The 20340-nt window shown below is 56.9% G+C and overlaps 2 protein-coding genes across 5 annotated transcripts in view; one reads left to right on the top strand and one right to left on the bottom strand.

The window, feature by feature from the left end:
• The first annotated feature begins 2061 nt into the window (after positions 1 to 2061).
• Positions 2062 to 12036, top strand: CXCR5 (C-X-C motif chemokine receptor 5). The gene is made up of 2 exons (XM_059929289.1): positions 2062 to 2118; positions 10892 to 12036. Exons 1-2 carry the CDS (start codon positions 2062 to 2064, stop codon positions 11957 to 11959), a joined length of 1125 nt encoding a protein of 374 aa, XP_059785272.1. The 3' UTR covers positions 11960 to 12036.
• Positions 12037 to 13507: 1471 nt separating this feature from the next.
• The window catches only part of BCL9L (BCL9 like), a 28560-nt gene continuing 21727 nt past the window's right edge, over positions 13508 to 20340 (bottom strand). For 3 of the 4 annotated variants that reach the window (XM_059930252.1, XM_059930253.1, XM_059930256.1), the window contains 3 exons: positions 18040 to 20326; positions 17320 to 17601; positions 13508 to 16890 (listed from right to left, as the gene is read on the bottom strand). In XM_059930252.1, the coding sequence (XP_059786235.1) occupies positions 15791 to 16890; positions 17320 to 17601; positions 18040 to 20326 (3669 nt within the window). In that variant the 3' untranslated portion in view covers positions 13508 to 15790. The remainder of the gene's footprint in view (positions 16891 to 17319; positions 17602 to 18039; positions 20327 to 20340) is intronic. The other variant, XM_059930255.1, reaches the window with a different exon arrangement.

Raw genomic sequence — 20340 nt, 5'->3', positions numbered from 1 at the left:
CAGGATTTCAAAAGTTTCCCCTTATAAGCTGAGATGACAGACTAGAACCATCAAAATGAAATTTGTTAAGCATGTTGTCAAGGGGAGTGGGAGCCCACAGGAAAGACCATTTTAATTACAGTTATATAAGTTTGGAACCTTGAACAAGGAAAATCTTATCTTCCTATATTTTGTCCTAGTCAGATTATATCTAGGCCATTAACCAGAAATCACCCAGAGGTCAAAGAATGGGTTGATTAAATCATACTGCATTAAAACATGATCTCTTGAAAGAAACAAATTTCTCACCCTTGGTGATGTTTGACTGATACTGTGTGACCATCTGATGAGGATGTAGTGACAGGAATCTTGAATTTGCTGGGGGTAGGGGAAGGGGGGAATGAGGATGGAATGGTTGCCCTTTCAAATTCCCTTCCAATTCCTACATGATTCTATATACTATATTCTTTCCTGATCAATGTCCTTAGAGTAGCAAAAGCTAAATTGAGTATATCAGTTGATTGGAAGGGTGGGGATGTTGGGGTGGGTGGGGCTGGAAGAATGGGGAGTACACAGGAAACACTGGGGCAGCTTCCTCCTGAAGGTTTCCAGACTGGAAGTGCAGAAGGGAACTCTGGCCCCTTTTCCTGAAATTCTTCCTCCTTGAAAGCTGTTGCTGAAGGCAGTGAATGGAGATTGAAGAAAGAAAGACCTCAACAGTACAAATACAGGCTGAAAACTCCTCAAGCTGTCGAAACCCAAGAAAGATGTATCTGTTGGGGTGAAGTGGGGGAGAGAAAAGGGGAAGATGAACATGGAGGAAAAGGAGAAGGAGGGCACTAGAAAGGGGAGAATCCCAGCCAATGGCCATTTGGCTGGAAGGGGAGGATGAGGTGGGGCAAGGAAAGAGCACGTCACGTGTGGGTGCCTCTGTGTGTGCACTCACTGTTTTTGTATCATTGTGGACTTCTCCTGGAAGAAAAAGCACGAAGATGAGACTTGGAGGGGAAGTCGATCAGTGTCTACATTGAGCTTCTTAAAGGTAGGGGTCCACAGACAGGGCAGAGGTGAGGGAAAGGAAAAGGGTTCCGTTGAGCCTGTAAGAGTAGCAGCCTGGTGGGATAGAGGAAACACTGAATATGGAGTCAGGAAGCCTGGGTTCAATCCTGGCTCTGCCACTGGTTAGCTGTGTGTCCTGAGGACGTCACTCTGCCTCTCTGGGCCTCAGCGTCCTCCCATGTAAAAGTCTACTCTAGCTGGGTAGTCTATGACGTTAACCATTTATGTGCCAACCAAGTTAATTTATAGCTAGAACATCATTATTTTTGAGTCAGAAAATGACTCTTCTGTGACTATATTTTTGTGCTTGGTGATTTGGGTAATTTTGTTTTTGTCTTCCAGCACTGTTTTATTGTTGCTCCCTTTGAAAACTTCTAACCTATCTCTTCTGAACTTGAGCTAGAAAGGGAAGGGGTTTTGCCCCTGCCTGGGCAAAAGGATGATGCAAGTAGGGTATCCCAGTCTGCCTCGGACTGAGGGGTTTCCCAGGACAAGGGACTTTCAGCCCTGGGCACACTGGGGGCTGGGTTGCCCTAGTGGGGAGACAGATGAGGGTTTGGAGGCAGTTTGGAGGAGAGGGCCTGGAAGAGCTCACCTCCTGTTCCCCTTCTACGTGGAGTTTCCCTCAAAGCCCCCCAACCAATGTGGTGGTTTTCATTACAAGGCACAACTCCCTGTTGGGAGGCTGGTGGAGATACAGGGAGGAGAAGCGAGCGGCAGCCTTTAAACCAGTTACAAGCCCCAACGGAGACAACTATTGCCGGGAAAGAAGCTGAAATGCTTGACTAGCACTGATGCTGTGGGGATTTTCCCTTTTTCTTCAAAAAAACACAAAAGACCCAGTGGAAAAAAAAAAAAGTGATGAGTTGTGAGACAGGCCTCGGGTCCTACGCAGCCCCAGGAGACAGCACACAGTTCATTTGTTTAAATTTGCAGCTGACGGCTGCCACCTCTCTATAGTCACCAGGCGGAGAAGCTCTCAACATCAGGCAGTGGCCAGTCTGGTGACATACGGCTACAACCATGAACTACCCCCTAACCCTGGACATGGACTTCATGAACTACAACCTGGAGGACCTGGTGAGTAGGGACAGGTAGCTTATGGTCGCCCAGGAATTCTAAATATCCTGCGCCCGGGGCCCCAGGAAGAGGGGAAAGACATGCAGTCCTCTCCCACTGCAGATCGGCAGAATCTAGACGGGCCCATTGGCGCCTGCCTTGTGAGGTTTGATTTCTCATTCCATGGAAAATAGAGCTGTTGCCTTCAATAGACATCCTTTATTTAGAGGGGATTGGAAGTATGGGTTCAGGTCCTGCATCCTCCCTGACACGCTCTAGGACCTAGAACAAGTCACTTTGCCTCCATCCTTCAATAGGGGCTCCTCTCCTCATCGGAGGAGAATACGGGGCTGGAATACGGGGTAGGTAGGAAAGTACTTTGGAGGTTTTCTTAATATCAGGAGGCTGGCATTGCTAGTTGACCAGTCAGTGTATGTTTATTCATCTCTTGCTATACTATTCTGTCATCGGGGCACGACATTCTCTCTTGGAGAGAGAAGGTGAGAGCCTGGTCTTGGCACTTCAATAGCTCACGGACTAGCCAAGAAGAAAGAAAAAAACTACTCACCAGAAGCTCGTAGATGATGATTATGTGCTAAACCCAAGGAGATGGTCAGCAAGGGAGAGGACCCCAGTGGGCTGGGGTCAGGAGGTAGGGGGTGCCAAGCTGGTATCAAGTTAGTGGAAGAACTCGGTGTTAATCCTAGAAATGTCTTTGAGCACATTGTGGCCTCCCTCAGAGGCCTGGGCTCTCTAGAGATAAGGTATTTTTTGGTGGACTAAGAAAATAGTCCCCAGCGTCACTCTCTGCCACCCACCCAAGACTGTCCCGTGAAGCAGAGTAACCCAGTTGGCTTGGCTGTTACTGGGTCCCCAAAAGATGTATGTAAGGAGCAACTCAACCAGAGACCCAAGGCTCCTGTGTGAGGGCAGCAGAGTGTTGCTTGTAATGGATCTTTTAGAAACTTTCTTGTAGTCTTCACTCCCTTTCCCCCATGGCCAAGGGCACTGCTAGGAAAAGAACTTCTCTCTGAGCTAAATTCTGGGCTGGATCCTTTTCGAAAGGTCCAAACCTTTTCTCCTATACCTGCCAGCTCTCCTGGCCCTAAACTCACCCTGAGATGGTCTCCGACTCCCTCTAGCTCCCCTGACTGGAGTCTATAACTCCACCAACTGTGTTCCCAGACTTGCTTGGAAAAGTCTGCCTCTCACTTGTCCAGATCCCAAGACTTGGAAGCGTAAGCAGAACATGGGGAGGTGGGGGAAGGGATAATTACCCAAAGTCTGTCTTCTCAGATCCAACCCCCCGATAAAAGCAGAGCCAGAACCATCAGTCTAATCAGACCTGCTGCTTAATTTGTGGGACCCAATGCAAAATGAACATGCAGGGCCTCTGTTAAAAATTTCAAGATAGAGACAGCAGAGCACTAAACCAAGCACAGGGCTCTTCTAAGTGCTGGGCCCTGCGTGACTGTACTGGTCTCACGTCCATAAAACTGGCCCTGAGTCCAACCAGACTAAAACCCAACAACCTTGACAAGGCAACGTGCTCCCACCCTGGCCCCCATCCCTGGCCCCTGGCCTCACCTGACTAGGTTACTGGGCATCTTCCTCTGCCCGAAGCTTCAAGCTGACCACGAGCCCTGACCCAGTTGGATATCACAGTAACCAACTCGAGACCTGGCCGGTTCTGGCTTCTGAGAAACCTCAAGAGTTCCCCTAACTGCATGCCTCACTCCACTGCGTGACCTACTAGAGACAGGTGGCGGCAGGGGGCAGGGAGACAGCGGGGCATGTCCCACATACCAAAGAAAACCTGCAGCCCAGGGACAGAGAGCGGTGACTCACTTCACGTAACGCCTCAGACGAGTCGTCTCAGTCCAGGCATCCCTGCAGGCCTGAACCCCCTCCATCAGGGTCGGGCCAGGAGCCAGGAGTCCTAGGACCATCCGGGCCCTGAACCCGTCTTCAGCCAGCCCCCAGCACCTCATCCCGCCTGCACTCACCTCCCATATACTCTCTCTCCAGGGCTGTTGCCCCCTCAGAAGTACAGACCCTCTCTCTCCACCCCCCGCCACTCACAGCAGGACCTTGAGCAGTTTTGACAGTCTCCCTGACGGTATCTGCCAGCACAGGGGCCCTGGCATGGCAGGGCAGCAGAAGAATCTTGTATGCAATAGCTTCTCAATAAGTATGTACTGATTTGTTCTGCTCTGCTGAGTGTCTCAGCTCCCCATTTCTCTCTGGAGTTAGTCTCACTTCTATTGTTTTGCTTCCTATTCCTCTCCCTCTCCCGGTCCAAACCAAGTATCAGTTCAGTGTCCCAGAACACTGGGTTCTAGACTCCAATGCTGGGTTAAGAACCGGGGACTCTTGGCCATAAACCGAGTGTTGGGCATCCTGTCTTCCCTCCCTCCTCTTGCATTCTAAGATCAACTGTTTAAAATGTCCATTTTCTTGAGATAGGTTGCTAATTCCCACGAACGGAGGATCCAAACAGAAAAACTCTAGATGGCTAAGTACCAGAAACTAGGAGCCAGGTCCCTGGGGTGGGCATGCCAGGGACCCATCCTGCTGGGAAGGCAGATCTAGGCAGACCTAGAAAAGCCTCTGTCCATAGGAACCTGGATCTGAAAGCATGCAGCCTCCTCTTGACAGACCTAGGACCTGGGGCACCTAAGGGGGTCAGTCATAAACTGCACCTCCAGCCCCACCCTGCACACCAGCCAGGAGGGGAAGCTGCTATAGAGCAGGGTGAAGCTGGTCCAGCCCCAGGGCCTGGCTTCCCCTGACCCCTCCCCAGGGATGGCCCCCACAAACTATGACTTCAGCGTGATCAGAGCATCACAGGACGCAAAGGCCATTCATAGGCACTGTCCCATTTCATCAAGGAGGTGTGAAGAAGAGGAACCAAAACCAGCTCAGGCTGTTTCTGGGGTTTACCTAGGGGGAAGGGAGGCTCACCCCCTCCCAAACCAGGTCAAAAATCCCAGAGGAACCCCAGTGGAAGAAGCCCCAACTGGGGGTGATTGGAAGGGTCAGAGATGAGGGCGAGACCCAGGGCCAGCCTGGGGAGGGGTCAGTGTTGGGGCAAGTCTGGGCTCAGGCACACAGACCACAGTCTCCATCAGGAATTCTTGCCTTCAGTGAGGACACAGACTGTGGCTGATCCACTCCTCTGGCACAATGGCAGAAAAAGTGACCATGAATTTAGCACTGAGAATCAGGACACAAGAATGTGTATTCTTTCAGGAACAATGGGACAAAATATTTCAAATCAGTACTGACCCAGGAGATGGCTTCAAGAGGTTGCCGTACACACCTAAGAGACCTGTCTACCTGTCCCTCGGACTGTGTGGCTCTGTCCCCAAAGTGCAAATTGATCTGGGGTGCCAAGGGGGACCCCCTGAAACCTGAAGACTCAGTGCAGAGGTAGGGGTAGCTTAAAGTCTCCCCCCAGAACCATACCCAGAGTAGTGCCATGTTCCTAATGGCCAAAACCCTTGGGTGGAGATGGAAGAGGAGCCTGGCAGGCTCGCTCCTGAGGGGTGGGGGCGGGGAGAGGGGGGAGATGTGACAAATGGCCAGCCGGAGTCTCAGATGGTCTTTGGGGGGTGTGGAAACTCTAAAGGAAGAGTGGGGAAGGGATAAAGTCCTCCGCCCTCGCCCCTCAGCCCAGCCTCCTTCCTCCAGACCCCCGCACCCCTCAAGCCACTGAAAGCTGGAGTGAGAGACACCCTGGCTGGTCCCACTCATGACTCCTGACTCTGGGTTGGGAATATCCAGCCAGGGACATAAAAGGAGCCGGAGCCTGTGTGTGTCCCCTATAGCCAGAGTGATGAACCGCGTCTGTGTGTAGACACCTCTTGCAGCTAGTATGACTCAGGCCCCTGGAGCCCTGGAGTTGGGCCTGGATGAGCCAAGCACTCATCGGCCCTGCCTCCCTCCTGGGGGCTGAGAAGCAAGTCAGGCTGGGCCATTCACTCAGTGCGGGACAGACAGGCTGGAGAAGCAACGGCTCCCACCCAGGTGCTGAGCTAGATGAAGGAGACACTGAGAACCAGATCAGCGCAGGGCAGGGCATGGCAGTCGGAGACTCGGAGCATCTGGGAGCTGTGAGCAAGGGGCATCTGAGGGCAGGGCCCAGCTTCCTTTCCAGAGCAGGAATCCCTTCCCACACACTGGGCCTCAAACATTCCTCTTCCCCCCAAGGGCCTGTTAGAAGGTTCTTTCTCCTTTGACTGAAACACCCCCAATCCCAACCTCTGCCCATTTCTCCTGCTCTACCCTCTAGGACCTCACACAATAAGCCCATCCTGCCTTCTCGCCATGGGGGCTCTTTCCAGTCCTTGAAGGAGCCAGCTCTCCCGGACTCAAGTCTTCTCTTTCCTGGACACCACAGCCTAGGACCTGGAAACTTCCTCCCAGGGTGGGGATTTCCAGACCCCTTAACAGCTGGTCACGCTTGTCCAGCCCAAACAAACTGGGTTGGTGGCAGGTGCCCACCTACAGGTTTCTGTTCACCTAGATAAGGTAACAAAGCCCTGCTGGCAGCCACGTCACCCTGTTGACTCATCTGAAGCTTGCAGTCAACAAACTCTCGGGTCTTTTTCGCATAAACAGTTGTTAGGTCAGGTCTTCTCCAACCTGTCCCTGAAGAGTTGAAGTTTTAAACCCCATCTAGGTCTCTACACTTTTCTTTATCAATTCCATCTGGTCAGTTTGCGCCTGTAGTTCCAGGTTGTAGAGAACTCTGCGCTGTCTGAAAGCCTCCCCCAGCCGTATCACCCGAGACAGGGCTGAGAGAGAAAAAGAGGAGAGGATCCAGGACAGACCCCCGAGGAAGGTCCTAGACACCGGCTGCCCACCTGCTGACACAGAGCCCCATCAGCAAACGTTCGCTGAGCTTCACACCGGCCAGTGCAGGGCAGTGAGACAGCCTCATTATGTGAAGTCAGATGGGGCTTGGAGGACTTAATTATCCAGGGAGGGGCCTGGGTCCCACAGAGGCTCCTGAGGAAGGAAAGAAGGGAGGGGCAGAGGGGTGGAGTGGGGGTAGGAAGAGTAATATTTATAATTCCAAGCACTTTGATCTCTCCCCCCATCCTCCCTTCTCCTGGCACCTCAATACCAGGACACAGAATGTTCTAGTCCCCACTCCTGCCCTCTCCGCAGCTTCATCCTGGTCATCGTGTTTTCTTGCCTTCTTTGAGGCCTGGGTCCCTGGCCTCTGTTAGGCTACTGTCCACTGGGTACCTGCTTATGCCACATGCTGTCATGGCCCCAGCAGTCACACGTCTGAGTCTATACAGGGTCATGCTGCCGTCAGAGTGTGTGTGTGCCTGAGGGCCGTGGCTTCCTGCAGCTTCTCATAGCAAAGAATGAGTGAGCGCTCGGCCAGATGGCCCACCCTGAGCTCCCTCTGGGTGTGAGTCTTGGGGGGCTCCCTTCCGTGCCCACTCCCCACAGCATTCAGGATTCCTGATTCCTAACTTCCCACTGGGCCAGAGCTGACCTTGCTCGATTACCTCTCTCCATGATTTGAGGAAGGGCGGGTGTGCCGGATCCCCCGGCTGTGGGAAGTGGCTTTAACACGTGCCACTCCCGAGCCCCCAGGATGTCTGTTTGACACCTCCTGCTGAGGGGCATCGCCATCTCTCAGCGCTCCTCAAACCAGCTTCCTCCGTCCTCTCCTCTCTGCGTGAGCGCTCTGCCGAACAACGATCTCTTGGCAAGAAGGGAAAGACAGTCCCCCACTCCCAACCCTCCTCTAAACCTGGGTTCTCAGGAGATGGGGGCTCTGGGGTCCTAGGGACTTGTCTCTCTGTGTTGACTTTAAATGAGCAGCAAACCAATCAACCTGAATGCTTTAGAGGGCAGGTCTTGAGTGGTTCTGGACCAGACAGGCTGGCCGCACCTAAGCCCTCCGCTGGGCAGTGGGACGGCCAGGCTCCCACCGCGAGGTAGACGGAGTCCAGCCCCACTGACGGCACCCAACCCTGCGTCTCTTCTTCTGTCTCAGTCGCTTTGCTCTGCATGAAAACAGCTCATCTCACTGCTTTCCCCTTTAACTCCAGCTGAATTCCAGGAGGAGTCAAATGGTTGTATTCAATGACGATGTTGGAAATGACTCCCGATACGGATAGAGAGCCCAAGATAGGCTCTAGGCTGTCAAGAGCACTGGGAAGAGGCAAAAACTGAAGAAGGGTGAGAAGGAGTGTCTGAGTCTGCTGAGGCACAGGGAGGAACTTCCCCAGAGTCCCAGAATACGAGGTCCCCTGGCCTTATCTGGGAAACTGCTCTCCAAGCGGTGTAGCACACACCTGCAGCATGTCTGGCATGTGTAAAACACATGGCCTTGTCAGGGAGACACAGGAGACCTGCCCCTGGGAGCTCACCATCCAATGAGGCCACCGACATCCCAACCCTGAGTGAGGTAATAAAGGCACACGTGATGGAAGAAGAGAGAATGTAATTCCAAGCAGAAGAGTTAGGCAGGACATAGGAAGGTGGGATTGAGTGGGGCCTTGAAGGAAGCATAGCAGTAGGCAGACTTGGGAAGAAAGGACTGCTGGGCGAAAGGAAGAGTTTAGAGACAGGATTGTATCAGCGTGATGGGGGCAGGCAGCCAGGAGAATGATAAACCTGAAGGAGAGGGATAAAGCGATAAAGTGGAAGAGAAGGTTTGAAAGGTCAGGGGAATATACAGTTTGCAAAAATGTAAAGGCCCTGTAGAGGAGTTTAGACCTCACCCTGCAAGTCCATGGTCTTCCAGTGAAAGCAGAACCATTTTCTTAAACAAAAGCATATGTGTGAAACACCACATGAGGCAAGGGTGTCTGGTTTAAAGACGGGAGGACCAGAGGCTCCCTCCCTTCCCGCCCCCACCCCCAACCCCAGTAAAACCTACAAAGAAAGTCCATGGACTTATGCTGTATGAGAGGCCCCACAACTAGTTCTGAAATTTAGTAATGTATGGTAAACATCTCTTCCTAAGAGAACGTGCAGGTAAACCTCACTTCTTTTTGAGCGCTGCATTGTATTCTGCTGTGTGAATGCACTGAGGTTGGCTTCTTCCAATCTTCCATTGATGAACTTGATCCCAAACATGACTTTTCCTTATAATTGGCTTTGCTATTAAATATGACTAACACAACATTTTAAATCAACTCTACTCCAATAAAATTTTTTTTAAATTCTATGAAACTGAAAAAAAAAAAAAAAAGGTAAAGACAAAAAGAAAAGAAAACCACTGCTTAGAGGTAACAGGGAACCAGTAAAAGATTTTAAGCAGGACACTGATGTGATGGTATTCGTGGGTTGAAAAACTCATCCTGTCCTCTGTGTAGGAGATGGATAAGAGTGGAGAAGTCGGTGAGAATGGGACCCATGGGGAGACAGTAGTCCTGTCCCCAGTAATGGGGAGAGCATTAGGGTGAAGAAGGGCTAGACTGGGGCTATGGCAGAGGGATGCTGGGGTCGGGCGAGCCTATGACTCTGCCACTGCACTAATGTATCCTCCCACCCGCTTCTCCCAGAGCCACCTGTCCCAGGAACCAGAAGGAAAGGCCCAGGTTGGGGAATGGGTCTTCCCACCATTGAGAGCACGTGTATGACCCACAACTGGGGCCCTGGGTAGCAGTACAACCACCCCCTGCTTGTGTGGGACCCTCGCTCTCCAGGAAGGAGGGCAGGGTGGGACCACCCTGAGCCTGGGTGCCCGGTACCCTCTCCCATCCTCTCTCTCCCTGGGGCTCATCGTTTACAGAAGTGCCTTTTTGAACCCACATAAGCTGGTTATAATTGGTTTTGAAATGCTGTGGAGAGGGGGCTGGTTAGGGGAGGGGGTGGGAGGAACAGAGCTGGGAAGTGCGGAGCAGGTGCAGGGGGACAGCTGTGAGTGAAAGGTATGAAAACAGGCACCCTGCCTTCCTTTGCGGTTAGCTGGGTAAACAACCTGAGTGCTGGGGTGGGGAGGGGTGGGGGGAGGAGGAGGAGGCAAGGGAGGAGTGAGCTTCCGGAGACAGAGTGGGCACAGCCCCTTCACTTGGAAACCTCCCCCCTCCTCCCCTCCCCACCCCCCTCGAGGAGAAGGGAGCAGAGTGAGGCGTTCGCCGGGGCAGGGCAGGCAGTGCTGCGTAGTGGTGGACGTTACATCAGCGCGGGTTCAAGCAGACCTGACCTCTGGCGAGACATGGGTGAGACAGGAATACCACATACCTTGAGCTTGCTGTGCCGATTAAACAAAAAAGAGGCTCTTACTGCAATTTCAGATATAATGAAGGAACAAGGGGACAAACTGAGAGCAAGCCAGCAGGCCATATCAGCATCCACCCTTTCAGCAAGATCCTAGGTCTTAGTGCCCTCTGTTCTGTTCAGAATTGGAAGAGGTGGCTCTTTGTCCCAACCAGATCCATTCCCCCAAATGGAAGCCTTGATTCCAGCCCCTGCGGCTGCATCCTTCCACACCTGAGGACTCGCAAACGAGAAATGACTTACAGGTGCCCAGCCCTTCAGAGTTTATGAAGCACATCCACACCATGTATCTCCTTTCCTCTTTGTCACTACCCAGTGAGGGATGTTTACAGACGAAAACTGAAGTTGGAAAAGGCAACGTGATTTGTTTGAGGAACACAAAGGGAAACTGGGATTTGGTCCGTGGGCAGACTGGGAGTGCAGGGACAAAAGCACTTAGCCTGGGGGGATAGGATTACTCTACCAGGGGGTCTGGGTCCCTCTCTGAGAGGAAAGACTGGTTCTCAGTTCCCACCCTCCTGTCTCCTTGCCCTTGCAGTACAAGGAATTAGGCAGCTACAATGACAGTACGGAGACCCACACAATGGAAAATCACCTCTGCTCCACAGTTGAGGGGCCCCTGCTGACCTCCTTCAAGGCCGTGTTCGTGCCCGTGGCCTATGGGCTCATCTTCCTCCTGGGCATGATGGGCAACATCCTGGTGCTGGTGATCCTGGAGCGGCACCGGCAAACGCGCAGCTCAACCGAGACCTTCCTGTTCCACCTGGCGGTGGCCGACCTCCTGCTGGTCTTCATCCTGCCCTTTGCTGTGGCCGAGGGCTCCGTGGGCTGGGTCCTGGGCAGCTTCCTCTGCAAAACCGTGATTTCTCTGCACAAGATCAACTTCTACTGCAGCAGCCTGCTCCTGGCCTGCATCGCCGTGGACCGCTACCTGGCCATCGTCCACGCCGTCCACGCCTACCGCCACCGCCGCCTCCTCTCCATCCACATCACCTGTGCAACCATCTGGCTGGCGGGCGTCTTCTTCGCCTTGCCAGAGATCCTTTTCGCCAAGGTCAGTCAACCCCATTACAACGACTCTCTGCCACGCTGCACCTTCCCCCAAGAGAACCAGGCCGAAACCAATGCCTGGTTCACCTCCCGCTTTCTCTATCACATCGGAGGATTCCTGCTGCCAATGCTGGTGATGACCTGGTGCTATGTCGGGGTGGTGCACAGGCTGTGCCAGGCCCAGCGGCGTCCTCAGCGGCAGAAGGCGGTCAGGGTGGCCATCCTTGTGACAAGTGTCTTCTTTCTCTGCTGGTCACCCTACCACGTCGTTATCTTCCTGGACACCCTGACGAGGCTGAAGGCCCTGGGCAGTAGCTGTGAGTTCAATGGCTATCTCTCCGTGGCCATCACCATGAGTGAGTTCCTGGGCCTGGCCCACTGCTGCCTCAATCCCATGCTCTACACGTTTGCCGGCGTGAAGTTCCGCAGTGACCTGTCGCGGCTTCTGACCAAGCTGGGCTGTGCCGGCCCTGCCTCTCTTTGCCAGTTCTTCCCTAGTTGGCGCAAGAGCAGCCTCTCGGAGTCAGAGAATGCCACCTCCCTCACCACCTTCTAGGTCCTAGCCCCCCTTTGTTTCTGCTTTCCTTGGGGCAGGCAGTGATGCTCGAACTCCTTCCAACAGGATCTGGGATCCTAAGAGCTTGCCTTGGCCAGTGTCCTCATATGGGGCAGCTGGAGGAACCAACCCCTCTTTCTGGGACGTCCCCGCCAGCTCTTCTCCCAGCCCCGGGTCTAGGCTGGGGTGCAGGGAGGGGAAAGCAGCCCAAGGGCAAAGCAAAGGATACCTGTGCTCGTCTGCATCACTTTGGGCTGAGAGGACCACACTTACCTTCTCTCATCCTAACCATCTAAAGCTCAAGAAACAAATTTTACTTCTGCCCCTGTCAGTAGGGAAAGTCATTCCCCTTCCAGAATGTACTCCATCATCTTATGGACCACCGACCTCCACAACCACCCACCTCTCCTCCCAGCTCACCTGCCAAAAGTAACAAGCGGCTGAGCACCAGGGGATGGATGGAGGTTAAGGCTGAGGAAAGGCCAGCTGGCAACAGACTGGGGCCTTAACATGTCTCAGTGCCGAACAAGCACAGACATTCTTTCAGGTCACCAGCCGTGCAGCATCTTGACCAAGCAGGAAGCTCAGGATGACCCGGTCCAGGTGGCTGCCCCTGGCTCTGACCAAAATGGCACCGGGCCAGCACCACGTCACTGGGCCCTGGGAGGTCTGCAGCCTGAGGCAGACTCCAGGCGCCCTCAGAGACCAGCCAGCATCCTAGAGAAGGACTAAGGTCAGCAGAGAGGAGCCCAACCAAGGGAAGGAAAGATTCTCCTTCCCCAGCTCCAAGGATGAACAAGTATTAACCAAAGCCAGCTGTCTTCTCTGCCCAGGGTGGAGAGCTCCCAGGGTGGGCCAGGGGCAGCAGGGTCCAGGGCCCTGGTGGGTCTGGGCACCGATGGGGAAGGGGACAGACGCGTTCTTCCCTGTCCCTCTCCCCGCAAACTACACAGCCAGGGGAAACTCCTGGAGCCACAGAGAGAATCTGACCACGGAGCAGAGATGGAGACCTCCTGAGGAAAGAGACAGACCTAAGGGGTCCCTGGGGGTCATCTCATCCAGCCCCCTGCCTGCAGGCCAGGCCATCTCTCTGGGCCTCAGCAAGAGCCGCAAGGCATCCCCTTGGTCTGGGCAGTGTGACAAGCAGGCCTAGGCAGGGAAGTCCCCAGGCTCCAGGAAGCTGGGCCCTGCCCCGAGAGGATACCACTCAGATGGAACCACAGGAAGCTGCTCTGCGCCCGCCTGCCCCCTGCCCGGGGAGGGCTCTCCCTGCCTCCTCCCCAGCCTCTGGTCTGCCTAGAATGAGACATCAGGGACCCCTGTAGTTGCTGAGGGCACACATCGGTTGCCCAAGCCCACTCAAGCCAGTCAGCAGGGGTCCCTAAGAGGCTCCCGCAGGGGAGATCAGAGCTGTGACCCAGGGGACTAGGTCTTCACCGTGGAACACCAGGGAATCCCTGGGGCCCCTTTTTCCTCCCAGCACCCAATAGTAAGTTGGGCAGCGGAGGAAGCAAGACAGCAAGAAACTGGATTTTTAATTTTCTCTTTTTAATAAAAAGGCACCTATAAAACAGGTCAATACAGTACAGGCAGCACAGAGACCCCCGGAACAAGCCTAAAAATTGTTTCAAAATAAAAACCAAGAAGATGTCTTCACATATTGTATTTATATATTTATATTTATATATATATTTATATAATGGTACAAAATGGCTGGGGGTGTGGCCATGGATGGAGGGAAGTAGCTGGCCTGTGGAATTCACCTTGGAAAGCTAGTCTGTTGGCAGAGGTGGGAGGAGCGGGGGAGGGGGAGGGCATCAGGCCCTTTTCAGTCTGACCCGTCTCTCCTCTGCGCAGGAAACACTTAAGAGTCGGTTTGGGGAGTCTTGGGTCATGGGTGGGGGACTCAAGGGCACGAGGCCCGGGTTGAGACAGGGTGGGAACGTGTCTGGCGGGATTGAGGGCAGGTGGCCCCTGAACACGGGGGACCAGGCCCTGGCCCCTGGGAGGGGCTGGGGGAGGCAGGAGCTCGCAGCCAGCCCCGGAGGAAGCACTTGACCTGGCTGACGGGGTACTGAGGACAGCACCAGACTGGGAGAACTGGGGACAAATTCCCTTTGTATCACAGCTGCCAATGGGAGACCAGGCCCTCAGGTCAGGAAGGCTGGGGACGGGGCCACGGCAGAAGACACCTTGTCTAGAAATGGCCCTTGGCCCTGGAGGTGCGGTAGGAAAGGCCTCAGCCAGGTAACTGCCCTGCCACCTCACAAGGCAGGAAAGGAAGTGAGAAAAGGAGAAGTGTTTTACTCCTGGGGCTGAGGGGGGGCAAAACACCCAATCGTGTATGGCTTCAGCTCTGACCAGAGGCGGGTGGGGAGCTCGTATGGGAAAGAGCCGAGGGCTGAGGGGAAGGCAGTGGCTGCGCCTGGGTGGGCACAGAGCCCTGAGCTCTGGGCAGAGGGACCTTGCCAGTGATCGGACAGCAGAGAGAAGCGGGAAGACGCTCTCCTGCTCCGCATCCAACACTTTCTCTATTCCATCCTCAGCGGGTGGAGGCTGGAGGGAGACAGACGGACTTGGCCAAACCCTTTTCCTTTCCTCCTTTGGTGATAAGGAAGTAGGTGGTAGCCTCTGGAAGAGTCATGGCCCTGGGGGCTACCTGGCCCAGAGCCACTGAGCGGGCACAGGACCATCTGGCCCCCCGGGCCACCCCTCCACGGCTCCACACGAGGGGGCCACACAGTCTCTGCCTCGTCCTCCTTGCCTTCATCCCAGACTGGGGACCAAGGACTTCAAGTTCTGGCTAAGATGTAGCAGCAGGGGACACCAGACATCCACAGCTAGGAAGCCAGGGCCCCGTGTCACCTCTGTGGGGCAAACACACATGCACGTGCACGCGTTCTCCTGAATCACTCAGCAGCAGACAGGCTGCCGCCCTGGGGGGTCTCAGCCCTGCTGGGGCTCACCAGGTGGAAGCCTAGGTGGTCTGACTTCAGTTTAGGTGTGGGTGTAGCTACGTCATTTCACCATTGGGGGGAGGGGACCGGAATGGTATCCTTTATGGACCCAGAGACACTGCCACAGCGGGAAGGTGTGTCAGACTGCGTGCCCCTGGGTCCAGGGGAATGGAAGGGGCAATCATTTGAAAAAGGGGGGAAGGGTTTCTTTTATCCTTTTTTTGTGTGACTTCTATCAAAACACAGAAATACAGCACACACACAAACCGGCACAAAAGCGCAGCGCTCTATTTACAGCTACGGCTGGCGCCTGCCCACCTGGCCAGCCGCCTGCAGGTTGGGGTGGGAGAGGGGGTCAGCCACATCATCAGGGAGAGGAACTGAGGCAGGAGAAAACAGAAGGAAAAACGGGGGTGGGGGGGGTGGGCAGAGAAACCAAGAGGAGGAAAGTGAAGCTCCCGGAGGAGACAGCAGCAGGAAGGGGAGGGAGAGGGAGGGAGAGCTCTCCTCTCCTGCTCCCTGCCAAGGATTAGATACAGGGCTCTGAAAGCAAAGCTGAAGAGGGTGGACGCAGAGAAAGAGGGAAAATCGAGGCTCCGTAGGACTGGAGTGGGGGGGGGGGCGAGGGGGAGGGGCAGTCCTGGCGGCCGAAATGGGACCAACCCCCATCCCAAATCCCCCACCCCACTCTGCCACTTCCCCCTAAGCTGCCAGCACATCTGGTTTCCACAAATGCCACTCCCCACACAAGCCCCCTCCCACCCCCTCCACCCCACCCCTTGACCCAGGCCATCCCAACACCGAAGGGGAAGAAACTTTCTTAAGGTTATCCTATTTGCAGTATCGCCCCAGCTCCAGCCCCCCACGGGGACTGCTAGAAGGGCAGGTTGGCCATGCCGCCCGGCGCCGGGAGGTAGCCCATCTGGCTGTCCAGAGACACACTGCGCTGCCGCAGCGGGTGGGACACCATGAGGTTCTGCTGGGGCGGGGGGCCCATGAGAGAGCCCTGCGGGGGGAGCATGTGGGGGGGCTGGCTGTAGACCTCACCGCCCACGCCCCGCTGCTTCATCAGCATGAAATTCTGCTGGGTCATGAGGCCTTGTGGAGGGGCCATGACCCCCTGGTGCAGGCCATGGGGCACCATGCCCTGCTGTGAGGGCACACCTGTCCTGCCCAGCAAGGACATCTGTCCGGGGTGGCACATGGACATGTTGAGCCCCCGCTGGACGCCCTGCTGGCCCGGGAGGTTGGGGGGCCGGGAGGGGGTCTGCTCCGCCATCATGTTCTGCAGGTTCATGAGATGCAGATTGGGGGGCTGGGCCTTGGGGGGCTGGTTCTCGCTCTTGGGGAAGTACTGGAGGGTGCTGCTTGGCTTCTCCGAGGGGATGATCCTGGACAAGTCGAACTCGGGGATCCCCGTCGGGGTGGGCCGGATCACCTCGCTCAGCTCAGGGTCGTTCAGCACTGACGCCACCCCGGGGAGCACGCCCGGGGGGTACGCGTCACCCATGCGGCCGGCCATGCTTTTGCCCATCAGGTGCTGCTGGGGCGGCAGGGGGCCTGGCGGCTGGCTGGGCAGGTCCTCTGGGGGCAGGGCCATGCCTGAAGGGTAGTGCTGCTGCAGGCCGGGTCCCCCGCCCCCGCCCCCACCCCCACTAGGGGCCATGGCACCGTGGGGCTGCTGCAGCCGAGGGGGAAAGGGCAGCATCTGGGAGGAGTTGGGCACAGGGCCGCAGGGGGCATTCAGGGAGTCTGGGCCCCCTGGAGCCATCATCATCGAGTTCTGAGGGGGCCCTCCTGTCCCCTGTGCGTTGGGGTGCAGTGGAATGTTGGAGCCCAGAGGGGTGGGGGAGGGCAACATGGTAGGTGGGGGGTCATGGGACAGGGGCTGCTGGCCTGGCAGGTTCATGCCCATGGGGCTCTGGGCAGCAGCTGAGTTCAGGTGCATCTGGGTGGGCTGGTTATTGCTGATCCCTGCGGGGAAAGAGAAATGGGGGTCAGGAACCGTGTGCGCCCAGCTGGGGGAGGGTGCAGAACTCAATCCTTCCCCACTCCCCAGCCAGGCTGGTACTAGGGCTGAGGGCTTTCACCGTTGGCCTGCCCTAGCTACGAGGGAAGGGACTCCAGGCACTTAGGTGAGAAGCCAAGAGGCCCAAGCTCTGGCCCAGCCAGCCAGGGACACATCAGTAGGTGGAAAGACCACTCCAGCTTTCCGGGCTTGGCTTCACTGAGTGACGAGTGGGAACTGTGTCCCGGGACACCCCCCCTACTCCACGCCCAGGGCTCTTTGGAAGCGCAAAAAAGCCAGCAGGACTGCAGGGGCAGCTGCTGGCCGTGGCAACTCTTCCCACGCCCAGTGCCTGCATCAGCTCTTCTCCCCGCGGCCCCTCCCTGTCCCCGCACCTGGCCCAGAGCCCTGCGGTGGTGGTGGCGGGGGGAGCAGGGGCCGGTCGGGCAGCAGCTCGTCGTCTGAGGTGGCGATGGTCTTGATGGCATTGTGGTAGAGCGGGGTGGAGCTGGGCATGGCGTACTTGGACATCTGGGACATCATCAGTGACAGGGGGTTCTGGGAAGGTGTGGGGTCTGGGGAGGAAGTGAATGGCAGGCTGGGGTTCATGAGGCCGCTGGGAGGGTTGGCGGGAGGCGCTGAGGAGTTGCTCCGGGGGCCGCTAGGCGGGAGGGTACCTACAGAAGCGGGGAGACAGAAAGAGCAGGGGTGACTGGGGAGGGGAAGATGAATTTGGCTGCTCACACTGGGGGCTTAGCAAGAGGTCAGCTCCCAAACCTCCACCTGACTCCTCCAGGCACAGATGTCCCACTCAACACAGGCCCCCCACTGTCACTACAGCCCACCTGTCTCCAAGCGGTTCCTGCAGCCTCAGGGCCCCGGGCAGTGGGGAGATCCCAAATATGACCCCCTTGAAATGCCTGGGAGATGAACGTGGAGCTCCCTGTGAAAGCTCACACACAGCTGCCAGCGTCTGCCCCACGAGCAGAGCCGTCCACCTCTGGGCCCCGGCACGGATGCCTTAACTCACTCCCCTGGCCCAGCAAGAATACTCCCACCGGGGAGGCTCCCAGCGCCAGAGGCCAGGGCCCACTTGCCCGGCCCCGTTGACTCACTCTGCTCCATGTTGCCCAGGGTGCTGGAAGAGTTCATGTTCAGAGGCGGCTGCTTGTTCTGGGGGACTCCGGGGCTGGGCATGGCTGTCTTGGGCGAGGCGACCCAGCCTGGAGAAGGCACCGCCATGGAGGGAGACTTGAGCCTGCTGGGCGAGCCGGTGGGTGAACGGACGCTGAGAGAGGAGCTGAGGACCTGGGGTGACTTGAGAGGTCCTGGTGGGTTGGCCGAAGGCAAGGGCACCATCTGTGAGGGAGTCTGGGGTGACTTGAGGTTGGCGGAGGGCGAGGTGACCAGGGGTGAGTGTACCTGGCTAAGGGTGGGCGACTTCAGATGCCCCATGCCCGGTGAGCCCATCTGATTAATACTGATGGTGAGGTCTGAAGGCCGTCTGCCCAGCCCCCGGTTTGGGGCTGAATGCACAGAGCCGGGAGGATTGGATGCAGGAGGCAGGGGCATGTGGCTGAGCCGGGTGGTACCCACGTTTGCCATGGGCATTGAGCTCTGGTCGGGGCTGAACATGTCTTGAGTATTGCCCATTTCCTGGGGCATGGCTTGGTAGGGTCCCTGGCCCCCAGAGAATCCCTGCTGGCCCTGGCTGGGAAACTGCGAGGGCATAAGCATCTTCTGCGGGCCGCCCATCATGCCGCTGCTGTTCTGGGCCCGCACCCGGGCCATCTCCTCGGGACTGAGGCCCTGCGGCCCCATCATGTCCCCGGGGCCCCGCATCTTCTGCGACATCAGCATCTGCTGCTGTGGGGTCATCTGCACGTTCAGGTTCATGTTCATGTTCATGTTCACGTTCATGTTCATGTTGAGGTTGCCTGGCCCCATGGGTGGGTCCACCTCCCTCAGCCCAGACTGCCCCATGGGGGGACTCAGGAGGCCCCGACCTCCACCAAACTCCATGCCCATGGGAGTGCCCGCCAGGCCCTCGCCGCCAGCTATCTGCCCGGGGAACATGGCCGGATCCATCTGCCGGTGCGCCTGCATCATCCGTTCCACCTCCATGCCCTGCCCCATGCCACTGCCGGCCATGCCCAGGGGGCGCTGCATGCCCATCGACCGCTTCTCCAGCAGCTGGTGTCGCAGCAGCTCCTCACGAACCCGAGGGGTCATAAATCGCTCGGCTTCACCCTGCCCGCCTGGGTAGGGCACCGCGTTCTGGGCAAAATTGCCAGGCCCCCCCATAGGGGGCAAGTCTTCAGTCCAGCCCATACCCGGCCTCACAGGCCTCTGCATGGCATTCATGGGCACCTCCATGGGCATACCCTGCATGCCCCCAAACCCAGGCACCCGTTGCATTTGGTTGCCTGGGAAACGGGGACCGGGGAAGGGTGGTCCACCCCGGAGCTGCATGGGATCTTGGACATCCATGGGCCCCCGCAGCTGGGCTCCCATCCCGGGGGGCCACTGATCGCCAGGCTTGCTGTGGTAGGGAGGCGGTGGTCCCCTCACCATCATGCCCCCCATGCCCATCATGTCCTGCAGTGGGCGGCCCCCATGCAGCCCGATCTGCTCCTCCTTCCGCCGTTTCTCCTCGTAGTACTCTTCCTGCAGCTTGCGCCAAGCCACCTGCTCAGGTGTCAAGCTGTCCTGGCCCAGCCTCTGCATCATCATGTTCATCTGCTGCCCCATGTCCCCACCCGGGGGGTGTCCAGGCACTTCATGCTCCAGCGGAGGGCCCCCGAGGCTCTGTGTCTGCGAAATCATGGACTGCAAGGGCTCCTCGTACTTCTTCAGCCCACTGGCCGGGGCCGTGGGTGGCTGCTGGGGGGTGGGAGGGGCTTGTGCTGGGGGTCCCCCCTCGCCTGCTCCTCCGGTGGGCCCCTTGAGGAAGGGCTCAGTCTCCCCGCTGCGGAGCAGCAGCCGTTCAATGTCTCGAAGCGTCTGGAGGGAACGCTCCCGATGCTCCAGCTGCTCCTTGGACAGGCCCTCTGAGCCCACCAGGCTCCGCTGCCCATTGCCGGTGGCGGCCTCCCCAAGCAGGGCAGGGCCGGGAGCACTGCTGGGGTCTCCTCCAGGAGGCAGCGGGTTGTTGGCGGTGGAAGCTGTAGGGGTATTAGGGTGGGTACCCCCAGTGCCACCACCCGTGCTGGCAGCTCCCACCGAGTTGGGTGTCAGGTCCTGATTGGTGTCCTCAGGAGGCCCCTCAGAAGGCAGAGCAGGGGGGGCGCTGCCTGGGGCTGGGGGTGGCGGTGGCGGCAGTGGAGGAGGCTGGGACTGAGGGGTGCCTGTTGATGGTGTGCTCAGGGGTAGCGGTTCTGGGGTGGGTGGCACTTTGGGGGCCTGCAAGAGGACAA

This window comes from Balaenoptera ricei, chromosome 8 (assembly GCF_028023285.1).
Source record: "Balaenoptera ricei isolate mBalRic1 chromosome 8, mBalRic1.hap2, whole genome shotgun sequence".
NCBI lineage: Eukaryota > Metazoa > Chordata > Mammalia > Artiodactyla > Balaenopteridae > Balaenoptera > Balaenoptera ricei.
The sequence above is the reverse complement of the archived record's forward strand: the minus strand, read 5'-3'. Positions and strand labels throughout refer to the sequence as shown.